Source organism: Dryobates pubescens, chromosome 6, assembly GCF_014839835.1.
Source record: "Dryobates pubescens isolate bDryPub1 chromosome 6, bDryPub1.pri, whole genome shotgun sequence".
Lineage (NCBI taxonomy): Eukaryota > Metazoa > Chordata > Aves > Piciformes > Picidae > Dryobates > Dryobates pubescens.
Window position 1 is genome coordinate 5455697 of NC_071617.1, and position 26300 is coordinate 5481996.

Consider the following 26300-nt stretch of genomic DNA (forward strand, 5'->3'; position numbering starts at 1 on the left):
TCAAACATTTCTGCCACATCCTACTATTTTTTTGCAAACCTGAGCTTTCTGTACTTCATAGGCAAGAATGGACAAGAATGCTTAGATGCAAAAGCTCTGCAAGACCAGCTGTGCCATGGATGTCTGATGAACAGTTATGGCAGTCATGCTTTTGAGCCACTTCTCTAAGAGGCTGTTAGCCACCTTAGTTTCTGGCAAAGTCTGCAGCTGCCAAATGTTTAATGTCTTCTAATATGCTTTTGAACAGCCAACAGCTCTTGCTGTCTGCAGACACAAAGTTAAAACAAAATGCTCTGAACAGTATCACTGAGTGATTTTTGGTTGGTTGGTTTTGTTTTAAAATGGCAATTTCTTCTATTTGGTCAAGCTAAACTATGGTTTTTCATTAAGCTACAGCAGGTGATGAAATGTATATGAGGATTTGCAGGGAGAGTTAAGTAAAACATTGGGAGAAGGAATGATAGCACATGTCCCCATGACTCTGCTGCCCAGGGGGAATATACTGAATGATTAGTCCTCCACATAGAAAAAAATCCCACTATTAATTTTCATCATGCAGTATGCAGCACTAGATGTATTTTTATATATAAAACCACCACACAGTAAACATCCACATTTCATAACAGCAAGCCTGCCCCAAGCATCCACACCCCCTTATTTTCAACATACATATCACAGAACTATTCTTCTGCACCAGTAGCTTCTTCACCCTTGGATTCTACTAAGTAAATTCTCCAGACTAGTCGAGCTCTGTCTTGCAGTCCTATCTTTATAGAGCATAGAAAAGGCTTCATTTAACTCATTCATGGCCAGACTCTACTGAACAAGGACCACATGGGCTAGGCATAATCAAAAAGGCAGCTCTTACAAAGTAGGACAATTTTCCCCATGGCATTTCAGATTTTCCAGCAGCTGATGGATTTTACTAGCCAGATAGATGACTTTTAAAGGCATACATATATATATATTTAAGAGTACTTGCATTTTTTTCCTGAAACTGTCACTCAAATATGTGAACCAAACTGCAGAGATCTGAGCAACCCCTTACTGAGATCCCAAACCCTGCAGCTTTTATAAAAGAAAAAAGAGTATAAAAAAATCTTTATAAAACCTGTGTTTGGGTCTGCACAAAGGGACTGGTGGCTAAAGATGAGGGGAAAGAAGTTCCAGCCACAGCATGCTTGTATTTGCACAGCTTTACCTGTGCTTAGCTCAGTTTCCTCAGTCTAAGTTTAAGGTTATTTGTCTTACACCAGAAGTAATTTAGAAAGGTGTTTAAAGATGTTTAAAGGTAGTTGGATTTATTCCTCCTGTAAAATGGATGGCTTGGAGTGAAAGCAGCATTGCATGCCTGGAGAGTTATTATTTGTCCAGTCTCTTAATAGAGTCCATTATGCACCCAGTGTTTTCTCAAAACACACAAAGGTAAACTGTTCAGAGGAACTTGATCTTGTCGTCAGACAAAGCCACAGCCCCCCTCCCCCTCCCTTTTTTTTTGCCCCAGCAAAGAATAAGGTCATTGCTTTAAAGGAAAAGAAATTACCTATTAGCACAGTTGGTTTTATATCTCTGACAATATCTTCCAGGTTTTTCATCTCAGGGTGCGGGTGGGCAAAACGTTGTTTCTCAGGTGTTAATGAGGCACGCCCCTGAGTAAGGGAAAAAAAACAAACACAAGAAATAGACATTGATTTTAAGTTTAATGGAACCTAATATCCTGAGATAGCCAGGTTACAAAGTATCTGGTTTAAGATGTCCTATTTTCATTTTTACATCACCACTATTAGACACAGTTATGCCGTGTACAGCTGACGTGCTTAGGGTAATTCAGGACTACTCGATTTCTCCAAGCAGTAGGTAAATTAGATTCAATGTTTATAGAATCATGGAATCAGTAAGGTTGGAAAAGACCTCAGAGATCATCAAGTCCAACCTCTCACCCAACACCCCATGACCAACTAAACCATGGCTTCAAGTGCCACATCCAGTCCCCTCTTGGAGACCTCCAGGGACGGTGACACCACCACCTCCCTGGGCAGCACATTCCAATGGCCAATTACTCTTTCTGGGAAGAACTTTCTCCTCACCTTGAGCCTAAACTTCCCCTGGCACAGCTTGAGACTGTGTCCTCCTGTTCTGCTGCTGGGTGCCTGGGAGAAGAGACCAACCCCCACCTGACTACAACCTCCCTTCAGATAGTTGTAGAGAGCAATAAGGTCTCCCCTGAGCCTCCTCCAGGCTAAACAACCCCAGCTCCCTCAGCCTCTCCTCATAGGGCTTGTGCTCAAGGCCTCTCCCCAGCTTTGTTGCCCTTCTCTGGGCACCTTCAAGTGTCTCAATGTCCTTCTTAAATCAAGGGGCCCAGAACGAGGCATTGGGATGAGAAAGTATTACCAAAGGTCATCTTGGACATTCCTTGCCAGAGAGCACAGAAGTAGCCTGATAGCTGTAGAAGGATGCTGAAATTTGCTATTATCTGAGACAGACTTTTTTCCTGACAGTTTTTCATTTGTTTGTTTTAATGAATGATTTTAATTCATTTGGTTTTAAACTAATAATTTAGAGTGCTTTTGCACCCAAACAGTCCAGGTCCAGGCTGGAAGGGACCTCCAAAGGTCATTTAGTCCGACCTTCCTGCAGCTAGCAGGGACATCCCCAACTAGATCAGGTTGCCCAGGGCCTCATCGAGTCTCACCTTGAATATCTTTGGGGAAGGAGCATCTACCACCTCCCTGGGCAACCTGTTCCACCACCCTCATAGTAAAGAACTTGTTCCTAACATCCAATCCAAATCTGCTCTTCTCTTGTTTGAAGCCATTGCTCCTCGTCCTGTCACTGCAGGCCCTTGCAAACAGACTCTCCTCATCCTTCTTGTAGGCCCCCTTCAGGTACTGGAATGCTGCTATTATGACTGCCTGGAGCCTTCCCTTCTCCAGGCTGAACAAGTCCAATTCTTCTTGAAAGCATTCTTAAAGCTGTTTTACCAGTTAATGGTCAGCTAAATGCTTGACATTACTAATGATAAAATGATAAATATATTTATATAGCAAACTGTATGGATTCCTATCAGAAAAATAGTTTCTTCTGGCTTTTTCAGCTTTGCTCTTGTCTGAAAGTACAGAAAAAGGGGGGAGGGAAAGGGAGGGGAAGTATACAGGCTATAGGAGGAGACTATTTTGCTTCACATTTTTCATACTTAAGTCATTCATTCACAGAATCACAGTGGCCATACCACATCTCAGGCCTGCTCATCTTGATGTCAGTGAAACAGTTTTAATTCTCCTACAGTCACTGTTGTCCTTTGTTATCCCTGTGTGCCACTGCTTTCATCTTTGTTTTGCTGCCGCTTCCAGTAGAGCATACAGTTCCATTCATACTTGTTCATAGCAGCCTTCATATCCCTGTTGCAAGACTTCATACACACACACTGGGAAAGTTAAAGTTAAGATCACAGAATCACAGAATATTAGGGGCTGGAAGGGACCTCAAAAGACTGTCCAGTCCAACCCCCCTGCCAGAGCAGGATCACCTAGGGCAGGCCACATGGGAATGCATCCAGGCAGGTCTTGAAAGTCTCCAGAGAGTAGGGAGACTCCTGGACTCCCTGCTCCCTGGGCAGCCTGTTCTAGTGTTCTGTCACCCTCACAGGGAAAAAAATGTTTCCTCTTTTCTCCATGGAACTTCCTATGCCTCAACTTCCACACAATTGCCCCTTGTCCTGTCACTGGGCATCACCGAGCAGAGCCTGGCTCCATCCTCTTGGCACTTACCCTGCACATGTTTATCAACATGAATGAAGTCACCTCTAAGTCCCCTCTTCTCCAAGCTAAAGAGCCCCAGCTCCCTCAATCTCTCATAAGGAAGATATTCCAATCCCTTCATGATTTTTGTGGCTCTGTGCTGGACTCTTTCAAGCAGTTCCCTGAGGTCCTTGAACTGAGTTGCCCAGGGCTGGACACAATATTCCAGTTGCAGCCTCACCAGGGCAGAGTAGAGGGGGAGGAGAATCTCTCTCAACCTACTGACCACAGCCCTTCTAATCCACCCCAGGATGCCATTGGCCCTCTTGGCCACAGGAGCACATTGCTGGCTCCTGGTCAACCTTCCATTCTTAAGGATGGAATAAAAAATACACCTAACCAGATGTCTGGTGCACTGTTCTTTGTATTAACAAATTGGACTCAGCTGTGAAACAACTTTCACCCTGATCTATACCAGCAATTTCCACCCATCAGTGCCCAAGAAGGTTTTCAAATGGATTTTGATTGATATAGGGGAAAGGGCTAGGGAGCATCACTGACATTGTCTGGGCTGCAAACAGCACTTGGGAGTCAGTGTAATGTGGAGTTCAAGGCAAGAAGGGGCCTGAACTCATGAAAATTCTATTATTTGTGTAAATCCTTGGACCTCTGTTCACAGGTGCCAGAAAATTTCAGCAGAAGAGTTTTAAAAGTGTAATACCTCCAGCCCTCTTTTTATTCCTGTGCCTGCAGGCATCACTGCAAAGGCACTTTTCAAACAAATCTAGCAGATGGTGCCAGCCCTAAAACCATCTTCACAATTACAGACAGCAAGCAGCAGATTGTACAGATACTGAGGGAAGTACAGGAGGGAAGTGGAGTGCTAAATGTAATTTTTGACCAAACAATTAGATGGGGTTGGTCTCTCCTCCCAGGCAAGCAGCACCAGAACAAGAGGACACAGTCGTAAGTTGCACCAAGGGAGGTTTAGGCTGGATGTTAGAAAGAAGTTCTTCATAAAAAGAGTGATTTGCCATTGGAATGTGCTGCCCAGGGAGGTGGTGGAGTCACCATCACTGGAGGTGTTTAGGAAGAGACTGGATGGGGTGCTTGGTGCCATGGTTTAGTTGATTAGTGTTGGGTGATAGGTTGGACTCGATGATCTCAACGGTCTTTTCCAACCTGGTTGATTCTATTCTATTCCTCAGCCACATCTTTTCTGACTGATAAGATGAATTCTTTCCTTATCTTAGCAAGTTAATTAAGACAGTACTGAAGTACTGGAACAGAATTCATTCCACAACTCCCTGAAAGGAGTTTTGGATTTGACAATTCAGGCTCAATTTAGGGTTGCATCTACTATGGGATCCAAGCTGAGATTAAGTTTTTTTTGTAGTCTTCTGCCTGATTTGAACAGAGAAATGGAAAATCCAACACTCCATTTCAGACTACAGTTCTGCCATGTGGCAACATGTGGCTGTGACAGTCCCCTCACCAGTTCTCTGCTGGTCCTTGGATGGCCACCACAAGAGCTTGTAGACAGGAAGGAAGGCCACTTTTCATTTCCAGCTGCAGGAAAAGCATCTCCACCCCAAGGGTACCACAGGAAGCCACAGAAGGCTGTTATGTGGTCAGGCCTCACAGGATGCCAGCTGCTCTTGGCTCACTCCTGATTACAGAGAATTTCCAGAGACTTCTTCTCTTCTACAGACTTTTTAACATGACCAAAATACAGATTCTTTTAAATTAAGAGGGTTATGTCTGGATGTGCTTATACAGGTCTTAAGTGTTCTCCTAGAGTGATTAGCACACAAATACTGGGATACAGGCACCTGCTTTCCCTTGTGGGCAAAATGTGAAATTCTCAGCCTTGAGGGAATGCCACAATATTAACAATTTTTGGCATATTCACACTCAGATCATTCCACCATCAATACACATTTTGAAGTCTGCCATTTCCCAGCACCCCAGCAGATGTCCCTCAAGTCTACACACATGGTTTAGATACATCTGATTTGAAGGCAGGAATTTTCCTTAACATTTTCAAGGGAAAATGTATGAAGCTTTCATTTATTTGCCAAAGGAGAAAAAAAAAAAGGCATTTATGATTTCCAGGCCAAATTGTTGCTAGACATAACTCCAAATATTACAATAGAAGTCACTTTGCATTCTAATCAGCTGGTTGGTTTAAATCAAAATGCTCAAGAGAGCCCAACTTGGAGGCAGGTTACCTGGGAAGCTGGGAAAGGGTGCCACAGGCAATCATCCAGTCCCATGCTGCTTCTTCAGTTGGTTCTTTAATGCTTTATCAGGCTGCTGCAGAGGAAGCCAGTTTTAAATCTTGTCCTAAAACCTAGCCTCCAGGAGATTGCTCTGAGCTACCAAGAAAATATAAATCACCTCCAAGAGCTACAAGCAGATCATTCTTCATGCTGTGGAATGCTGGTAGCACTGAACACCTCCAGGATCTGCAGATCAGGGCTGGAGCACCTCTGCTATGAGGACAAGCTGACAGAGTTGGAGTTGTTCAGTTTGGAGAACAGAAGGCTCCAAGGAGACCTTATTGTGGCCTTCCAGTATCTGAAGGGGGCTACAGGAAAGCTGGGGAGGGACTTTTTAGGATGTCAGGTAGTGATAGGACTAGGGAGAACAGATCCAAGCTAGAGGAGGGGAGATTCAGATTAGACATTAGGAAGAAATTCATCACCACAAGGGTGGTGAGACACTGGAACAGGTTGCCCAGGGAGGTGGTGGAAGCCTCATCCCTGGAGGTTTTGAAGGCCAGGCTGGATGTGGCTCTGGGCAACTTGATCTAGTTGGAAGTTTCCCTGCCCATGGCAGGGGTCTTGGAACTAGATGAACCTTGAGGTCCCTTCCAACCCTGACAGTTCTATGATTCTGTGACCTGGGCAAGTTTCTCAGGAAAGCTGACCTCTAATTTTTTACCATGATGAATAACAGCTAAGAGGCCAGGCTGACATCTTAGTGGAGAAAAATGCTGATATTACCAAATCCTGCATGGAACAAAGATGTTTCTCTACGCAGCTTTACAGTTGATTGGCTTTCGAGGGTGTACTTCAACTAAGATAATGGCAGAGTTGTCAAAGCACTTACAGATGCAACACAAAGGATTCAAAGCCCCATTTCCTACTGACATTGATGATCATCTTACTCATTTAATTAGCTACAAAGGCATACTCAAACAGTAAGCTGGATGTGACCCACTGCAATCCTTTCCAGGCCACTGGCTAGCGAGACTAGTGCCAGCTATCTGACTTAGGCCAGATCCTCTTCTGCCCTATTGTAACTTCTACCTGCCCTTAATTTCACACAGGGCATTCTACCATTCCAAACCAAAGCAAAACTTCAAACCAAAGCCAAGCCCCAACACAATTATCATTTTATTCCTTTATTCATCTTTGGGCTGAATTAGCTTGATCCCATTAGTCAGAATGAATCATGTCTCCAAGTAAATATTTGTATAGCATATTGACTACGAATGAAATAAATTCTGTGGCTTAGCAAGAAAAACCCAAGAGCTATGTACACAGAGGTATTTGCTTGGGAAAAAATGCTTATGAAAGACATTCTCTGGTTAGTTTGTTGTGGTTTGGTGGGGGTTTTTTATATATATATATTTTTAATGGATTGTCAAAAATGTGTTTTAATTATTAATTACAAGAAAGCTGGGGAGGGACTTCTGAGGGTGTCAGGTAGTGATAGGACAAAGGGGAATGGAACAAAACTAGAAATGGGTAGATTCAGGTTGCATGTTAGGAAGAAGTTGTTCCCCATGAGGGTGGTGAGACACTGGCACAGGTTGCCCAGGGAGGTGGTAGAAGCCTCATCCCTGGAGGTTTTTAAGACCAAGCTGGATGTGGCTCTGAGCAACCTGATCTAGTGTGAGGTGTCCCTGCCCATGGCAGGGGGCTTGGAATTAGATGATCCCTTAGGTCCCTTCCAACCCTGACAATTCTATGATTCTATGATTCAGCAATCCTAAAAGATCACCTCCTAAAAGTGATTCAGTGATCCTGAAAGAGCTACATAACACCTCCCTAAAAGGCGTGTTTGAGATTTCGAGGTCAGCCAGCTGACTTGGTTACAAAACTCCAATCATTTGGAGTGTGCTTTTAGATAGTATTTTGAATCCCCAAATTTGCACTAAGTTCTGCTCTCCACAAAGTAAAGAGCTAGTTGCAAGAAGAGCACAGCCAGCTTCCCTCTGTGCCCTGCCAACAGTGCAAGCAATGACTTGCAGGAAGCAAGAAACAATTCAGTTTTGTGCATGCTTCACCTCAAACTAAGGGCTTGCCAGCCCATTCAGTGCAAGCTTCCAGACATCTGTCCCTGAGCACCCATACCCAGAGCAAGACATCAGGGAGCTTTTTCACTGAGCTGAGATGAGAATGAAGCCAAAATGCAGAAGTCTCAATTCTGGATTTGTGGGGGGTTCCATCTGGTCTCCCTTTTGACACTGGAGAAATGGAAAGTGTGCAGAGTTGCTCTACAGAATCACAGAATGTTAGAGGTTGGAAGGGTCCCCTGGAGATCATTGGGTTCAACCTCCCTGCCAAAAGCAGGATCACCTAGGGTAGTCTGCACAGGAGTGCATCCAGGTGGCTTTTGAAAGTCTCCAGAGAAGGAGACTCCATAACCTCTCTGGGCAGCCTGTTCCAACGCTCTGCCACCCTCACTGTAAAGAAGTTTCTCATATTGAGTGAAAAACCGCAGTGCCAAAGTCAGAAAGTTCACAATATCATTTTGCACCAGGAAACCTATGAGATATTTTGGATTTGAAGAAAAGAGCACTAAGCAACCTGAAAAAAGAGATGTTGTTATATTAGAAGTCACTGTGATACCTCAGATAGAAAGTAACAAGAGCTAAATTCTTTATTAGCAAATGAGTTACAATGTGGACTGTGTTAAGTCAGCAGAGGAAGTACAGAGATAAAGAAACAACAGCAGCATTCTCTGAAGGTGATATGAAAGATCTTGGCAATCCTAAAATGTCTGCAGTCCCTAATGGATGAGGCTCCTTGGTATTACATGTTCTTATTACAAATAGTAAAACATCACAGAATCACAGAAACATTCAGGTTGGAAAAGACCCTCAGGATCACCAAGTCCAACTAATAACCCTGCTCTACAAGGTTCACCCCTAAACCATATCCCCAGGCATCACATGCAAATCACCTACAAACACATCCAGGGTTGCTGACTCAACCACCTCCCTGGGCAGCACATTCCTAGGCCTGACCATTCCTGCTGTGAACATTTTTTTTCCTAATGTCCAGCCTAAACCTACCCAGTCACAGCTTGAGGCCATTCCCTCTTGTTCTATCACTGAATACCTGTGAGAAGAAACCAGCACCAGCCTCTCTACCATGTCCTTTCAGGTAGTTGTAGAGGGCAATGAGGTCTCTCCTCAGCCTCCTCTTTTCCAAACTAACCATCCCCAGCTCCTTCAGTCACTCTTCATAAGATTTATTCTCCAGGCCCTTCCCCAGCTTCATTGCCCTCCTTCACACTGGCTCCAGCACCTCCACATCTCTCTTGTATTGAGGTGCCCAAAACTGGACACAACACTCAAGGTTTGGCCCCACCAGAGCTGAGTACAAGGGGACAATCCCCTCCCTGCTCCGGCTGGACACAGCATTTCTAATCCGAGCCAGGATGCTGTTGGCTTTCTTGGCCATCTGGGCACACCGCTGGCTCCTATTCAGCTGCTAGTCCATTAGAACCCCCCAGGTCCCTTTCTGCCAGATGGTTTTCCAGCCACACTTCCCCAGGCCTGTAGTGTTGCATGGGGTGGTTGTAACCCAATGCAGGATCTGGCATTTGGCCTTGTTGAAGCTCATCCTGTTAACACTGGCCATTGATCCAATCTATCCAAGACATAGTCACTCAGACAGCAGAACCTGTCAATTCAAGGAGCAAAAGGGAGTAACAGGAGTCAGTAGTTGATATTATGAAAAACTGCTCATATTTTGGATATGAACTGAAAGCAGTTCTGAATTTTAGGAAGGGTTCTTAAGCTTTCAGTTTTAGTGGCTAGTCCACAGCACGTGAAGCAAAGGAGAAACTGGGATCAGGCTTCAAGCAAAAGTACATCACAGTTTCCACAGAGAGTTCTTCATATCATCACGTTATAGAACCAAACTGAGGCTCAGAGCACAAACACAAATGAGCCATCAATAAACCCCTGAGAAAAGTCATAGAAACCAGCTGTAAAAACAGGAGACCAGACTGCACAGCAGACATCTGTGTGGGATATTGCAAAACTGGAGGCAAATCCTCTAAATACCACCAATGTGAAGTCTGCTGCCATGGCCTGTTTGAGCTGGTCCTGCCAGGGCTGCCCGAAAAGCCAGGGCTGAAGAGGAGAGCAGCTTTATGTCAGCCAGGCAAGACAGGCAGGGCTGGATGCTCTCCAAGATTGGTTCTTTGAATCAGCTGGGAAGCAGCTGAGAATAAGCCAGAGCTCCCTTGATGACTGCACTGTCCCACATTAGAGGCAGCACTGGCAGTCGTCCCACCTCACAACCAGGAAGGCACAAATCTATTTATATAAACACTTGCCTCCATTTGACTGTGTCAACTGTGGCTTATTTAAACAAGAGAACAGAGATCAGCACACAGATAAATTAATACATTCATCTGAGGTTCTTCAGTGCTGGAGACATGAGAAGCACGAATGACACGAGAACTGCAGACCAAGAGTAAGCAGAGTATTCCCAACTGCAAATGTTTGGGGGTTACTCACATTTTTCCTTCCCTATCACACAGTTTAGAGCAAACAAACAAAAAAGCAGTTGTCAGAGCATCTCAGAAGTCAGGGGGGAAGGATGGAAATTATGTGATTAAGAGTCATGGGAGAAGGTGTTGAAACATCTTCCTGTTGGGAGATGATCTCTACATGGCTCCCAGTCTCTTTCATCACAAGTAAATCCATCGTCTAAAGGCTGTTGATGAATCATCTGGAGGGCTCTAGGCAGGGACTGGGGACAGTGCTGGGAGCTGAGTGACCTCTCTTCAAGAGTGCAACAAAAGCACAATAAGGAAGGAACAAGAGAAGCACAGAGAGAGTTGTAGGAGGGGACAGATCCTCCCCAGCCAGAACTTCAGGAGAGTATCAGTTACAAGGAGTTTTAAAATGACCAAAAGTGGAGGTATGAATACAGACTCCCTGGTCAGGGGTTACTGAACCCCAAAGGCCCCCAGGTGATTAGGCACTTCTGTGCTACCCCATTTAGGAACCAAAATGCAGAGATACCCAAGCCCTCCAGAATCCCCACATCCTAATTACAAAGTGACTATGCCTCCTCATCAGGACCAGACCTAACACTTAAAGGTGAGGACAGCAGATTAAAAGCAGAGGCATCTTGGACACACAATTAACAGAGAGTTTGTTGCCAACTCTGTGGAGAAAAAAACCCACAGCGTTTTGAGGAGTTAATGTCAGAGTGGTTAGCAGTACAACATACCACTTGGGTAAGAAATGAAACTCTGACTTGAAAACACAACGTCAGAAGATTTGGGATGCTAATATTTCAGTCTGTTACCATTTCTAAAATGCCCTTTCCATGTAAATAAGCACACATGGCTAACAGGCAGGACAGACTTTCTAGACAGTTATTTCAAGAGGAGAAGATCTGAGAAGCAGAGCAAGTCAGGAACCCAGAGAACAACAGAAACAAAACGAAGCAAAGCTATTAATTAATTTCAACAAGAGAGGCCGAGCAAAAGGAATCATAAACCATCCAAATTAGGTCACCATCTCATCAGCACATCTTGTACATGGTGTCAGAGGAAACAGTTACACGCTAACAAATTTAGCACCCAGATTCTTGGTGGTGTCTCTTCTAAGGAAAATAATATCCTTGAGCATATCCCACAAATCATCCTTTGGCCTTGTCCCTACTTATTTTCATATATTTCCTGGCTGAGTGTGAGCAATGCCATGAGCATTCAAAGACAAATTCATGTGTTTCCTTTCTGCAAAACTTCTTATAGAGCAAGATAAATACAAGATGAAGCTGCACAGATTAATCTCCCAGACATCAGAATAACTGGCAAAGCAAACCAGGATTGCTTCACTGGGATAGGACATGAGAAAAGTAAGGCAGAAACTGCTTTAAGGGTTTGTGGTGGATATACCAAAGGCATTGCATCTTCTCTAAGATGTGAATCAGTTTTTGGCTTTGAAAGACCTAGCTCAGCTGCAGCCAGCCATACATGTACTCATGATGGACAAGAGTCAGAATAACTGACTGCTGATAAAAAGAGATAATTAAAAGTCAGCAGAAGCAGCAGACATAATATTGAGAGGTAAATGTAAGTTAGCATTAAACCCACAATCAATTTAGTATCTAGAATGAAATCCAAGCTTTTAAAAATAAGTTATTATTGATAAAAATGTAAGAAAATTAATTGTCAGTCTGGATGGGATTCAGTTCAATATGAAGATACCTGATTGTGAGCCCTAAAGGCTCTTTCACATGTTGTAGGAGCTCTGCTGACTGTAAAGGGAATCACAGAATTGTCAGGGTTGGAAAGGACCTCAAGGATCATCTAGTTCCAGCCCCCCTGCCAGGGGCAGGGACACCTCACACTTCATCAGGTTGTTCATCTTTGTATTTTGGTAGATACAAATCTGATTTGGATCCCTTGCCAAGACAGACTTCTGTCTGACAAGCATCTGAGACAGCAAATTGGCTGTCCCCCATCTTAAAACAATGCACCAAGCTGTACCACTCTGTGCTGTATATTTTGAGCCCTAAAGTGGGAATGACTACACTTCCTTGGCACTAAAATTCTGTCATCGGTTCCAAATGTCCCCCTTTCTCTTCCATCACTCTCTAAGCAAATACTGAACTATTGTTGTAGGTAAAATACACTCTGTCCTCAGTCTGGAGCTGGTTCAGCTCAAACCCAGACACCTATCTACGCAGCTTTGACCAAACCATGAACTTTAATCAGGGTCATATCCACTGCCAGTTACTTGGCTGCGAGGATCTTTCCCTAATAAGATTGCCAGGGATATTCAAATAGGAAAAGGAGGAAGAGAAATGAAACTATTTTAGAGGATTATCTACGGGATTAACTATCTCCATTCTAACTAATTAGGACTACAGGAACAGGTAAACTTTCAGAGTCTATTGCAGCCCATTGGAATGGGTTGCCCAGGGAGGTGGTGAGGTCAGCGTCCCTGGAGGTGTTTCAGAAAAGCCTGGATGAGGCACTCAGTACCATGGTCTAGTTGATTAGTTAGGGTTGGGTGATTGGTTGGACTTGATGGTCTTGAAGGTCTCTTGCAACCTGGCTGATTCTGTGATTCAGTCCTCCTCTTAGAAGACCAATATTCTGAGGGCCCTCAGCTGACGCTCTTGTGCTTGCCATTCAGTTTGGGCTTCACTCAGATGATCTGAAGTCTTACAGGAGGTAAGATCACACATCCAACAGGCAGTTCAAATACAAGTCATGCCATTAGGCACAAGTATTTCTGTGCTGAGCTAAAAATCATAGAGTACAAAATTGTCCAAAGCAACATTGCTCTATGTTGACTTCCTCCTTAATGTTAAGGATGACATTCATCTCTCTATGTGAGAGAACTTCATTTGTGCATTAGAGGGTTTGTGGCATAAAATAATCTAACTCTGGTTTGTATATTAGATATAAATTTCACCACAAGACAAGCATGTTTGGCAGCCCAGGAACATGCCCCATCAGCCTGTACATCCTCAGCAGAGGAGAATCCATCCTTGGCAGAAGGCAGGGGGTTTCTGCTGAATCCCTTCAGATATTAAAAATGCCTTATTATTTGCATCCTCTTCCTAGGCAGTTCTTGGCTGTATCTTGGCTGTAATGCAATCTTGCCTATTACATTACCCTTTTCTTGGTATTGCCTCACAGAAAAAAAAGAAGAATGGGAAATTTGCAGCATGTTACTAAAATGCTCTGACAAGGACTTCACTGGAACAGACTGTCCAGAGAAATTGTGGAAGCCTCCCCCCTGGAAGTGTTGAAGGCCAGGCTGGATGAGGCTCTGATGAAGTGGAAGATGTCCCTGCCCACAGCAGGGGCATTGAAACTAGATAATCTTTAAGGTCCCTTCCAACTCAAGCACTTTTATGATTCCATGATGAATCTCATGAACATCCCAATGCTGTTTATCACTTTCTGCCTCTTTTCAGCTACTTAATACAAAGGAATTTACTGTCCTGGAAGTTCATGAGCAAAGATTTGGTCATTAATATAGCCAAATATGGCATTATGGCAGCTTTAAAGAAGACACAAAATATGTTCACCACACATCACACATGTAGGTATATTTGTGTGAATGAGAGGAAAAACAACCAACCAAGCAACAAACTGAAAATATGGGAAAGAAAAGGACTGAGGGAGACATTACCCATCTGTGTATTCATCATGTTACAATGTGACTCAGAATTAAAGATGAGGCCAAAATTTTCATGCATCAGCTTCATCAATGACATTCATTAGGAGACAGAGAGTCTGTGTAATGGGTTTGAGCAGATCCCCTCCCCACCACAGGCAGAAATAACGACTCAGACAAACGGATTGCAAAAGTGATGAAAGTTTAAATAGAAGGGTTTGCTGATGATACCAAACTGGGAGGGCTTGCCTGAGACACCTGAAGGCTGTGTGGCCATTCCGCGAGACTCGGACAGACTGAGAGCTGGGCAGAGAGGAACCCAATGAGGTTCAACAAGGACAAGTGCAGAGTCCTGCACCTGGGAAGGAAGAATAAACTGCACCAGTACAGGTTAGGAGGTGATCTGTGGAGAAGGACCTGGGAGTCCTCATGGACAAAAAGTTCTGCATGGGACAGCAATGTGTCCTTGTGGCCAAGAGTGCTAATGGCACCCTGGGGTGCATTAAGAGGAGTGTGTCCAGCACATCCAGGGAGGTTGTCCTCCCCCTCTATTCTGCCCTGGTGAGGCCTCACCTGGAATATTGAATCCAGTTTTGGGCTCCCCAGTTCATGAGGGACAGGGATCTGCTGGAGAGAGTCCAACTGAGGGCGACCAGGATGGTTAAGTGACTGGAGAATGTGCCTGATGAGGAGAGGCTGAGAGCCCGGGGGCTGTTTAGTCTGGCAAAGAGAAGACTGAGAGAGGACCTGATAAATGTTGCTAAATACCTGAGGGCTGGGTGTCAAGAGGGAGGGGACAGGTTCTGCTCAGTTGCACCCTGTGATAGGACAAGGGGCAATGGATATAAACTGCAGCACAGGAGGTTCCACCTCAACATGAGGAGGAACTTCTTCACTGTGAGGGCCACGAAGTACTGGAACAGGCTGCCCAGAGAGGTTGTGGAGTCTCCTTTCCTGCAGACTTTCAAGATCCATCTGTTTGACCTGCACTAGATTCTATGGTCCTGCTCTGGCAGGGGTGATGACTTCTGGAGGTCTCTTCCAACCCCTAACATCCTGTGATCTGTGATCTCCAAGTACGTAAGAGTGCAAAAGCAGCTTTAAATGTGTCTTTCAGCTCAACATTCAAACTCCCATCTGAATGCAGTGGAACACTTAAGGCAGCCATTTCAAGTGGAGTGATATATGTTTTTAAAAAAGCCATACAGTTCAAGTGGCCAAATTCCAATGATGTGATCTGCAAACCTTCCTCATCCACCTTTGGCATTAAAAAAAATAATACAGTAATTCCAAAGGTGAAAGCATACTGAACAAATTTCAACACAGCATAGCAGAAAAGTTGGTCATCAAGCTTGGTTTAATGAAAAAAAGATAGTTCCCAGGGTGGGGGTGGGGGGGTGGGGAGAGAATATTAACAGGAAAATGAAAACACAGCTGCACTTGAACTGGAATTAAAAAGCCACAAAGGAAAAATCAGATACAAATGTCTGATAAGTGACTTCGTGGCAGTTTTTAGGGGTGGGGGAAGACACAAAAGGTGGAAAATCTTTGCAGTCAGGTCAGCAAAAGTTCCAAGGTTATTTTGCATTGGTTTGAAATATTTGGTTGAAATAACACAGAAAGTAGATCACAGGATCACAGGAGGTCAGGGGTTGGAAGGGACCCAAAGAGATCATCGAATCCAACCCTCCTGCCAGAGCAGGACCATACAATCTAGCTCAGGTCACACTGGAATGAATCCAGACAGGCCTTGAAAGTCTCCAGAGAAGGAGACTCCACAGCCCCTCTGGGGAGCCTGTTCCAGTGCTCTGTGACCCTTACAGGAAAGAAGTTCCTCCTCATGCTGAGGTGGAACCTCCTGGGCTGCAGCTTACGTCCATTGCCAGGATTGAAAGGGCCTCCCTGCTTTTGCCCAAGCAAAAGAGTAAGTAAAACTCTTCTGATCTTTTGGTGAGGCAATTTTTAAGAGGCTCTCATTGAACAGGTTTCTATTGATACATCTGCTTAGTAGAAAGAAAGAAAAGTCACCTTAGTTGATGCAAACATTGGCTAACTGCTGGCCACTATGCTGTGGCTTTGCAAATCTTTGCTAGGAAGAAAAGGTTTTTAACAATAGAGTCCTTCCCATTGTGCAGTTTTCTCACACATTGTCCTACTTTTACTTCTTTTATCTCAATTCTAAGAGTTTGGGTAGTCTTACAACACTTTTCTGCCACCAGCTAAAGCCAGAATAATTTCCTAAGTGGATCTAAAGTACAGCATTCTCTCTCAGGCCAGAGAAAGGAAGCAGAGACAGCTTAATTATTTACCTGCTGTAGATGTGACTTCCCAGCAGTCAAGTTTCAAGAGGCTTAGACTGTATTTTCTTTCTTTTTTTGAGGGGAAGGGGACATTTTTAGGACAAGAGGAAGTGGACTTCAGTTGTGCCAGGGGATGTTTCAATTGAGTAGTAGGAAAAAAATCTTTACTGACAGAGTGGTGAGGTGTTGGAAGAGGCTGCCCAGGGAAGTGGTGGATGTGCCACCCCTAGAGGTGTTTGAGAAGTGTGTAGATATGGCACTTCAAGATATAGTTTAGGGGTCATGGTATTTGGGTTCCAGTTGGACTCAATGATCTTAAAGGTCTTTTCCAACCTTTTTGATTCTGTGATTTTTTAAGAGGAACATTAGCTGCAAAAGAAAGTCAAGAGAGGACTTGCAGAGCCCTACCCCAAGGATGGATTTCCTTATGCTCTGCTCAGGTCTTACACTGAACTGTCTCCAGCTGCTAGATTCAGGGGGCTCTGCACTCAAACACTGTAGCAGTAAGTACCCATCCATCCTCAAGCCCCCCAGAACAGCCAGACAGGAAGGCTCCCAGGTCCTCCAGGAACACCACCAAGGACTTGAAATGTGCACTATTGGCTCCTGCTGCTTGCATCAACATCTGGCCACAAATTCAGCCCCAATCTATCTCAGACAGCTGTTATGTCTGGCTATCACAAACAGTTCACAAATATACTCCAGGCAGGACATGAAATTCAGTGGACTGCTTTTTGGCCAAATCCCAAATTAAAGTTCCACCAAGAAGAATGAGCAGAGGAAAGGAACTTGGAGGCTATGCAAGATGTTGATTGGTTTTGGCACTGCTTAAGAGCACTGAAGCTAGAAGGTGGTGAGGAAAGCACACAGCCACCAAGCCACTAGAAAGTTAGAAACTCTGAAAGGAATTAGTCACTGTGTACCAAGAGCAACAACCTGGCTTCTCAGCTGACTAGCAAATTAGCAGCAAGAGGTGTAAAAGAAGCAGGAAGAAATGAGCAGAAGAGGAAAGAAGGCTGGTTAACCACCTAGGCTGGGCAGACATGCAGCTGAGGCCTATTTCAGCCCTTCAGGGCTGTGAAGTTCCTATACTTTTTCCCCTTTAAGTTTGTTCCTTAACACCATCAAGAGGTAATTTTAGTTCAGTTGTATTACTTGATAATCCCAGTCTCTATAGTGGAGGAAACTGTGCAATACACTGTTCTTCTTAGGCTTCAACAGCCATGGAAGAAACCTCAGCTGGAGTTCTGTGTACAGGTCTGGAGCCCTCAATAAAGGAAGGACATGGACCTGATGAAGAGGGTCCAGAGGGGGGCCACAAAAAGGATCAGGGCATCTCTGCTACAAGGATAGGCTGAGGGAGGTGGGAGTGTTCATCCTGGAGAGGAGGAGGCGCCAGGGAGATCTAATAGCAGCCTTCCAGTACCTGAAGGGGGCCTACAGGAAGGATGGAGAGAGGCTGTTTACAAAGGCCTGCAGTGACAGGATGAGGAGCAATGGCTTCAAACTAGAGAAGGGCAGATTTAGACTGGTTATCAGGAAGAAGTTCTTTACTATGAGGGTGGTGGAGCACTGGAACAGGTTGCCCAAGGAGGTGGTTGAGGCTCCTTCCCTGGAAATGTTCAAGGTGAAACTCAATGAAGCCCTGGGCAGCCTGATCTAGTTGGGGATGACCCTGCTGACTGTGGGGAGGTCAGACTGGATGACATTTGGAGGTCCCTTCTGGCATGGACCATTCTACAATTCTCTGATAAGATACACAGGCCTTCAGTTATCTGTGTTTGGGTGCAAAAGCACTCTAAATTATTAGTTTAAAGCCAAATGAATTAAAACAAACAAACAAATGAAAAACTGTCAGAAAAGAGAAAAAAAGTCTGTCTCAGATAATAGCAATTTCCAGCATCCTTCTACAGCTATCAGGCTACTTCTGTGCTCTCTGGCAAGGAATGTCCAAGATGACCTCTAGTAGTACTCTCCCATCCCAATGTCTGATATCTTAATGTTTTCCCTGTAACAGTATGAGTGAAAGGTGCTGCTCAATAACCCAACACAGTTACTGACTGCAGAATGCATGCCTCTGATGTAAAGGTATATGAACTATATAAGATCTTAAATACTAGACAGCTAAATGCCGTGCAAGAGTGCAGTACCAACAGAAATGACCATAAACACTGCTAACCAACAGGCAAGAGAGAGAAAGCAAAGCCAACTGGCCTCTCCTCCATTTCTTTTAAGTAGCTCACAAACTCCTAAATACATAAGCACCTTTTAAAACATAGCAGTTTCTTTATTCTGGCACATGGAATTCATATGTTTCTTTATTTTGGCATGTGGCAAGAATGAGGTAAGGGTGACTGATGAAGTCTCTCAGCAGCTTCAAATTCTGACCAGTGTTGATAGCACTGCAGACCACAACATCTGCAACACTAGCTCTATCACTGTGCATGGAAGCTCTTGGATGTAATATATCTCAGCTCTTGCAGCAGAATGACATGCCTGCAATACCAGGAAAATGTTCTCTTCAAAAAACCACTTTTGTTCCTTTAAAAAAAGTCTTGAATGCTATCCTAATGCTGTACCTACACATCTTTGTGCAAGATTGTGCTAGCAAATAATAGAATATGGGAAATGTTAAACATTTCTTTCTTTAGATATCTCTTATTTTTCTAAAGATCTCCTGAAAAATTCTCTCCTGAAAAATTCTCTTCATTATGTGCTCATCCCTAAGGCAAATAGAGCAGGAACTCCCAAGCATAATCATGCCTGCACTTCTCCTCCTCTCTCAAAGAGTAACACGGGAATCTGCCATTCATTTAATACACTGTAGGAAAGAAAGCCAGCTTGCTGTGGCAAGAGAGAGAAATTGTTGTTGCTTTCACAGAGAATACCTTCTTACCTTCATCCACAGACTGCAAATAACTACAGTGACACTTCAGGCAATGAGGAAATTGCATTACCTTTACTATTAATCCCTTTGAGTCAACCATCCATATCCTTTTGGTAGCTTCATCTTGAGATATCCCTTGCTTTTCCATAGCCATAACAACGAGGTTTGCTATCCCCAGTGCAGCCTGAGGGGAAGAGAAGAAAAGTAGTAAGTGAAACTAGAAATGAAAGAAATCCCCTGCTCATTTGTTTCCCCTACCCAGTATTTTTAGCCAAGTTTGTTGATTTTATTTGACAGTAAAACTGAATCATTATTTTTTTCATAAAGTAAACACTAATGAACTTTTGCTGCCACTGGGTAATTAGAACCCATAATGTAGATAAATAATACAGATAAATCTTGATTAGTACAGATAAATCACAGCACTGGCAAATCTTAAGATGGCATTTACAGTGTGGGGAGCATGTTTAAACTCTACTGAAAAACGCTAAAACTAATATTTATTCCCCATAATCACCTCAGAATAGATCAAATATTTACTCTTCTCCAAAATGATGTCTTGCTGATTAGATGTTTTTGGTAACTTCAACCAAAGGAAACCACACTCTACATGCCAGAAAGCAAAATGCAGTCCTGAAAGACTCTTTGCTCTTCTCTTTTTTTTTCCCCAAATGCCCATCAAGAAGCTAAGTCTCCTTTCACCTACTGTTCATGTGTTTTGTAGCTCTTGACTTGGCTGTGCTCCCAGTGAAAGCAGGGGTGACAGAAATTCACTTATCAATTACTTTTCTGAAACATGTATCATTCTTACTGGATTTTATCATATTTCACCCAACAGATCAAATGTCATACGGGCACAGATTGAAAGCCAGGCCACAAAATCCAGCCAACAGACCACTCAGTATCCTAATCACCAACTCATACATGCAGTGACAGGGCTGATTCCGTTTCTTGCTCTTTATTACTCAGTTTCACTGAGCATCTAGGGGGAATTCCCATTTTTTTAGTTAAGAAATAAGTAGTTTTTATTAGGAATGAGCTCCCACAATAGGGATGGTATCTACTCTTGCCTCTTTGCAGCAGTAAGCACACTGACAATACGAAGAAACAAATAAACTATGGAGTCGTCTGTCTGTTGAACACAGAATCATAGAACATTACAGGTTGGAAGGGGCCTCCAGAGACCAGTGAGTCCAACCCCCCTGCCAAAGCAGCATCACCCAGGGTAGTTTGCACAGGAATGTATACAGGCAGGAGGAGACTCCACAACCTCTCTGGGCAGCCTGTTCCAGGGCTCTGTCACCCTCGCTGTAAAGAAGTTTCTCCTCAGGTTGAGGGGAAATATTTTATGTTCAAGTTTGTATCCAATGGTCCTTGTCTTATTACTGTGCTCTACCCAAAAGAGCTTGGCCCTCTCCACTTGACACTCACCCCTCAGATATTGATAGACATTGATCAGATCCCCTCTCAGTCTTCTCAACACTGAACAGCCCCAGGACTCTCATCTTCATGGGGAAGATGCTCAAGTCCCCTAATCATCCTCTTGGCTTTCCCTTGGACCCTCTCCAGCAGGTCTCTTGCCTCTCTTAAATTGGGGAGCCCAAAACTGGACACAGTATTGCAGGTGCAGTCTCACCAGGGCAGAGTAGAGGGGAAGAAGAACCTCCCTGCCATGCTGGACACCTTTTTTTTTGATGCACCCCAGGATCCCATTGGCTCTCTTGGCCACAAGGGCACATTGCTGTCCCATGCAGAACTTGCTGTCCGCTAGGACTCCAAGGTCTTTCTCCATGGAGCTGCTTTCCGGCAGGGCACCCTCTAACCTGTATTGGACCAAAACCAGGGGAAGGAACTTCAGGGAGATGGACAAAGGTGCTGACATGCCATAGAGGGATGCAAGTTGTACTGAAAACTGCAGACCTGATCTCAGTAGCACCAAATGTCCAATCAAAGGTATCTGGACCACACAAAGCTAGATTAGTATACTACACCTGTTGTGGGGTTTGGTGACTACAAACAACATTTTTCAGAAGCCTGGATAGGATAACAGACTTCATACAGGTCTAGATGACAGCTAGCCACACTGTAGGTATGTGCAACCTTCATTTGTGTGTCAGTGGCTTAGGAATTTATATTGAAAAATTAACATCAAAAAGTAATGTGCACAAAAATCTTCAAAACCGAATGATCTTGACAAGCAGAATGCTGAAAAACTACATTTAATCATGGGGGGGCAAATCAATGGAACCTTACTTAATACTAAATAACAATTCCTCTGGTAAATAATATTTTTTTCTCTTTGGTGGCCTGCTCTTGTTTCCTGATCTTTCCAAAAGTTTTGGTTTTGCTGTCTACAACTACCTGAAGGGAGGCTGTAGCCAGGTGGGGGTTGGTGTCTTCTCCCAGGCAACCAGCACCAGAACAAGAGACACAGTCTCAAGCTGTGCCAGGGGAGGTTTAGGCTCGAGGTGAGGAAGAAGATCTTCACAGAAAGAGAGACTGGCCATTGGAATGTGCTGCCCAGGGAGGTGGTGGAGTCACCATCACTGGAGGTGTTTATGAAGAGACTGGATGGGGTGCTTGGTGCCATGGTTTAGTTGATTAGATGGTGTTGGGCAATAGGTTGGACTTGATGATCTCAAAGGTCTTTTCCAACCTGCTTAATTCTATTCTATTCTATTCTATTCTATTCTATTCTAAACAATTTCCAATAACTCACAGCTGAAGAGCTAAACCCTTAAGCATCAAAAAAAGAAAGCAGCCCTCTGCAGAATGCCTTATGAAAATTACAAGGCTTGACCAGATGATCAGAGAGTTTTCTGTAGGTTTGTATTTGAATTACAAACCAACACCAAGAGGTGTTAGCGAGCATTCTACCCCTTTAACCTTCTTCCTCACTAGGAGACATATGACTTGATTAAATATGAATAAAACCTTCACAGTACATTTTTTCCTGATGTATAAAAACACATTACCTCTCCAGCTCCCTGGAACAACACCGTGTGATCTGATAGCCTGTTCTTGGTGATACGCAGAGCTGCAAGAAGACCTGCAACAGCCACGGATGCAGTGCCTGAAATAAAACAAATCATGAATATGTTTGGTTATTCTGGAAATAATTACAAAGCATTGAACTGCAAATAATTGCACAGCATGCTTTGGTAAAAGATGCAAGTACTTACAGAATCACAGAATTGTTGAGGCTGGAAAAGACCTCTGAGACCATCGAGTCCAGCCTATGGCCTAACACCACCACATCAGCTAAACCATGCCACTAAGTAACACATACAAGCTTTTCTTAAAGACTTCCAGGGATGGCAATTCCACCACCCCCCTGGGCAGTCCATCCCAGTGCCTAATCAGCCTTTCTGTGAGGAAGTGTTTCCTAATGTCTAACCTAAACACCCCCTGGCGCAACTTCATACCATGCCCTCTTGTCCTGTCACAAGTTGCCTGGGAGAAGAGCCTGACCCCCACCTGACCACAACTTCCTTTTAGGTAGTTGTTGAGAGTCATGAGGTGCCCTCTAAGTCTCCTCTTCTCCAGGCTGAACACCCCCAGCTCCCTCAGCCTTTCCTCATCAGACTTTCGTTCCAGCCCCCTCACCAGTCTGGTCACTCTCCTCTAGACCCAGTCCAGCATCTCAAGATCCTTCCTGAAGTGAGGGGCCCAGAACTGCAGACAGTGTTGGAGGTGAGGCCTCACCAGTTCCAAGTACAGGGCAGAATTCCATCCCTGCTCCTGCTGGCCACACTATTCCTGATCCAGGCCAAGATGCCACTGGCCTTCTGTGCCACCTGGGCACACTGCTGGCTCATGGTCAGCAGCTGTCAACCAATACTTAGGGTAATAACAAAAAGTTCAGTGGGACTGAAGTTTGCTCTACTGTATTCTTATGAAAGTTAAACACAAATGGGATTGTCTTCAGAGTAACATCAAATTTTATGACTGATTCTGCTGGATGAAAATAATGGCTGGGGCATGGGAGCCATTTCAGAATGCTCTGAAGGAACAGGGTATTGAGCCCAGACAGAGCAGGGGCTTTGGACAAGGTGACCTATGAGGGTCCTTCCAACCTGATCCATTCTGTGAATCTGTGACTTTAGATACTGAAAATTAAGATACTGGTCTCATTCTTCAAACAGATACACTTCAAATAAAGTAAAATACAAGGCTAAAATAAAACTTGATTTCTTACAGGGAGGTTGTAGAGCAGAATAGCAAAGTGTGAACATTTACAGAGAGGCCAAGGCAGCTGAAAGGGTAAGGTCAGCTCATTTATGGACACCGACTGTCCTACCACATCCGAGAGCCCTCAGGACTCCAGTCCACTGTGAAAGAGGTTCCAGCTGACTAGCAAGTAAAACATTAGAACCACCTTTTAAATCTATTTCTGAGTTATGCCACACAGGAAAAAAGACTTAACATTTAGTTTTATCATCTAGCCTGGGGAAGCCTTTCTTCCCCAAACCAGAACCACAAAGAATGAGATACCTGTCTGTCTTTGAATGGAAACATTTTGGTCCTCACCATGAGAATCACCTATTAGTAAAATGTAGGGCAATGGAGGGATCATAAGCAGGTATCTGACCCAAGCCTGTTCATAATGGCAGGATCAACTATGCCTCTGTGATTTCTGACAGATCTTTGTCTAACTTGTTCCTAACATCTTTCAGATACTCCTACAATCTCCTCAGCAAGCTATTCCAGTGCTTCAACAGACTTTTTGTTCAAAGCTTCAATTCTCAACGTTGTGATATTTCTTCTTCTTCCATTTTGGCCTCTTGTCTTATCAACCACTTGATGTTCAGACCACACAGATTGGTCATTTTTGTGACTAGTTTTGACAGCTGAGATCATTTACTGTCTTCTCTCACATTTCTAAAGACATTAACAAAAAAACCCCCACAACTAAGAAATGGTTCTTCTGAGGCACAATTTTGTGAACAACCATCAGGCTGAGACACTTCCACCTCACAGAACCCAAAAGCTAGCTTGTTTCTTTCCCAGATGAAATTAAGTCTTCCTCTGGCAAGTGACAAACTGGCAAAGACCAAAAATGGCAACAGAGAGGAGTCAGATCATACTCTCAGTTTCTCTGGGTACTCCACCAAACAATCCTCACAACTGGCAATAAAACAATCCCATCCTCTTGTTGGATGCCAAATTATTGCTTCCATTTTATATTACACAGCTGTGCTGGCAGGGGAGGAGGAGAAGGAGGAAGCCTACATAACATGACTTATTCCTAAAACCATTAATCTGGTCTCCTGAAAAGGAAAGCTCAGCTGGAGCACTGTAAGGTTCTGTTTCTAACCCCTGAAGACAGAAGCTGTGGCCACTGCAGCATCCTGCCCTCAGCAGAGGACTTCTCAAAGAGCCAGGAAAGCTGCTCTTCAAGGGACAGAGACAGAATGAAACATGGTATATTTGTAATGAATGGGAACAATGGAATCACAGAAATGTTAGGGTTGGAAGGGACCTCAAGGATCATCCAGTTCCAACCCCCCCGCCATGGGCAGGGACACCTCACACTAGATCAGGTTGCTCAGAGCCACATCCAGCCTGGCCTTAAAAACCTCCAGGGATGAGGCTTCTACCACCCCCCTGGGCAACCTGTGCCAGTGTCTCACCACCCTCATGGGGAAGAACTTCTTCCTAACATCCAGTTTGAATCTACCCATTTCTAGTTTTGCTCCATTCCTCCTAGTCCTCTTATTACCTAACACCCTAAAAAGTCCCTCACCAGCTTTCCTGTTGGACCCCTTCAGATACTGTAAGGCCACAATAAGGTCTCCTTGAAGCCTTCTCCTCTCCAGACTGAACAGCCCCAACTCCCTTAGTCTGTCCTCATAGGAGAGGTGCTCCAGTCCTCTGATCATCCTCGTGGCCCTTCTCTGGATCCTGCTTATCTTCACGGCTGATGGACTGATGCTACATTTGTTAACCAGAAAAGTGGACTGTGATGACATATTACCAGTTGGGATAGTTTTACAGACTCTTATAATAGAATCAAAGAATCATAGAAGTGTTTTGGTTGGAAAAGACCACTAAGATCATCGAGTCCAACCATCAACCTAACACCAAGAGATACAAAACATGAATAAAATAGTCCCTCAAATTCATTATCAGTTACCATGGGATGTGAGCTATTGTGAAGTGTGTGTTCATTACGAAGATGATTCAGAACAAAGGTTATAACAGCAATATACAAAGGCTTATAGATTGACTATAGTGTGACCAGCAGAAGCAGGGAAGTCATTGTGCCCCTCTACTCAGCAGTGGTTGGGCCATACCTTGATTACTCTGTCCAGTTCTAGACTCCTCATTTTAAGAAGGACATTGAGACACTTGAACGTGTCCAGAGAAGGGTAATGAGGCTGGTGAGAGGTCTGAAGCACAACCCTGTGAGGAAAGGATGAAGGAGCTGGGGTTGTTTAGCCTGGAAGAGGTTCAGGGGAGACCTTCTTGCTCTCTACAACTACCTGAAAGGAGGTTGTAGCCAGGTGAGGGTTGGTCTCTTCTCCCAGGCAACCAGCACCAGAACAAGAGGACACAGTCTCAAGCTGCATCAGGGGAAGTTTAGGCTCAAGGTGAGGAGAAAGTTCCAGAAAGAGTAATTGGCCATTGGAATGTGCTGCCCAGGGAGGTGGTGGAGTCACCGTCCCTGGAGGTGTTCAAGAGGGGACTGGACGTGGCACTTGGAGCCATGGTTTAGTTGTGATGAGGTGTTGGACCTGATATCTCTGAGGTCCTTCCCAACCTGTTTGATTCTGTGATTCTGTGACTCATGAATCATGATTTGCACAGAAGAACTGCTCTAAACTGGGCATTTTTGAAGTACTCCACCTTGCTTTTATTCAGCCATTTGCCTCCAAAAAGCATAATAACCCAGTTTATTCGATTACTGAACTCACTATTGCTGCTGCTGGCAGTGGCTGTCATCACTCCTCGTCAGCAGCTTCCCTTATTCC

The 26300-nt window shown here is 44.2% G+C and overlaps 1 protein-coding gene across 1 annotated transcript in view; it reads right to left on the bottom strand.

Annotated features, from left to right (window-relative positions):
- ME1 (malic enzyme 1) overlaps positions 1-26300 on the bottom strand; it is a 221716-nt gene that overhangs the window by 13726 nt on the left and 181690 nt on the right. The window contains exons 8-10 of the mRNA XM_054162557.1: positions 22302-22399; positions 19397-19510; positions 1544-1649 (exon numbers count right to left, since the gene is read on the bottom strand). Coding sequence (XP_054018532.1) covers positions 1544-1649; positions 19397-19510; positions 22302-22399 — 318 coding nt within the window. The remainder of the gene's footprint in view (positions 1-1543; positions 1650-19396; positions 19511-22301; positions 22400-26300) is intronic.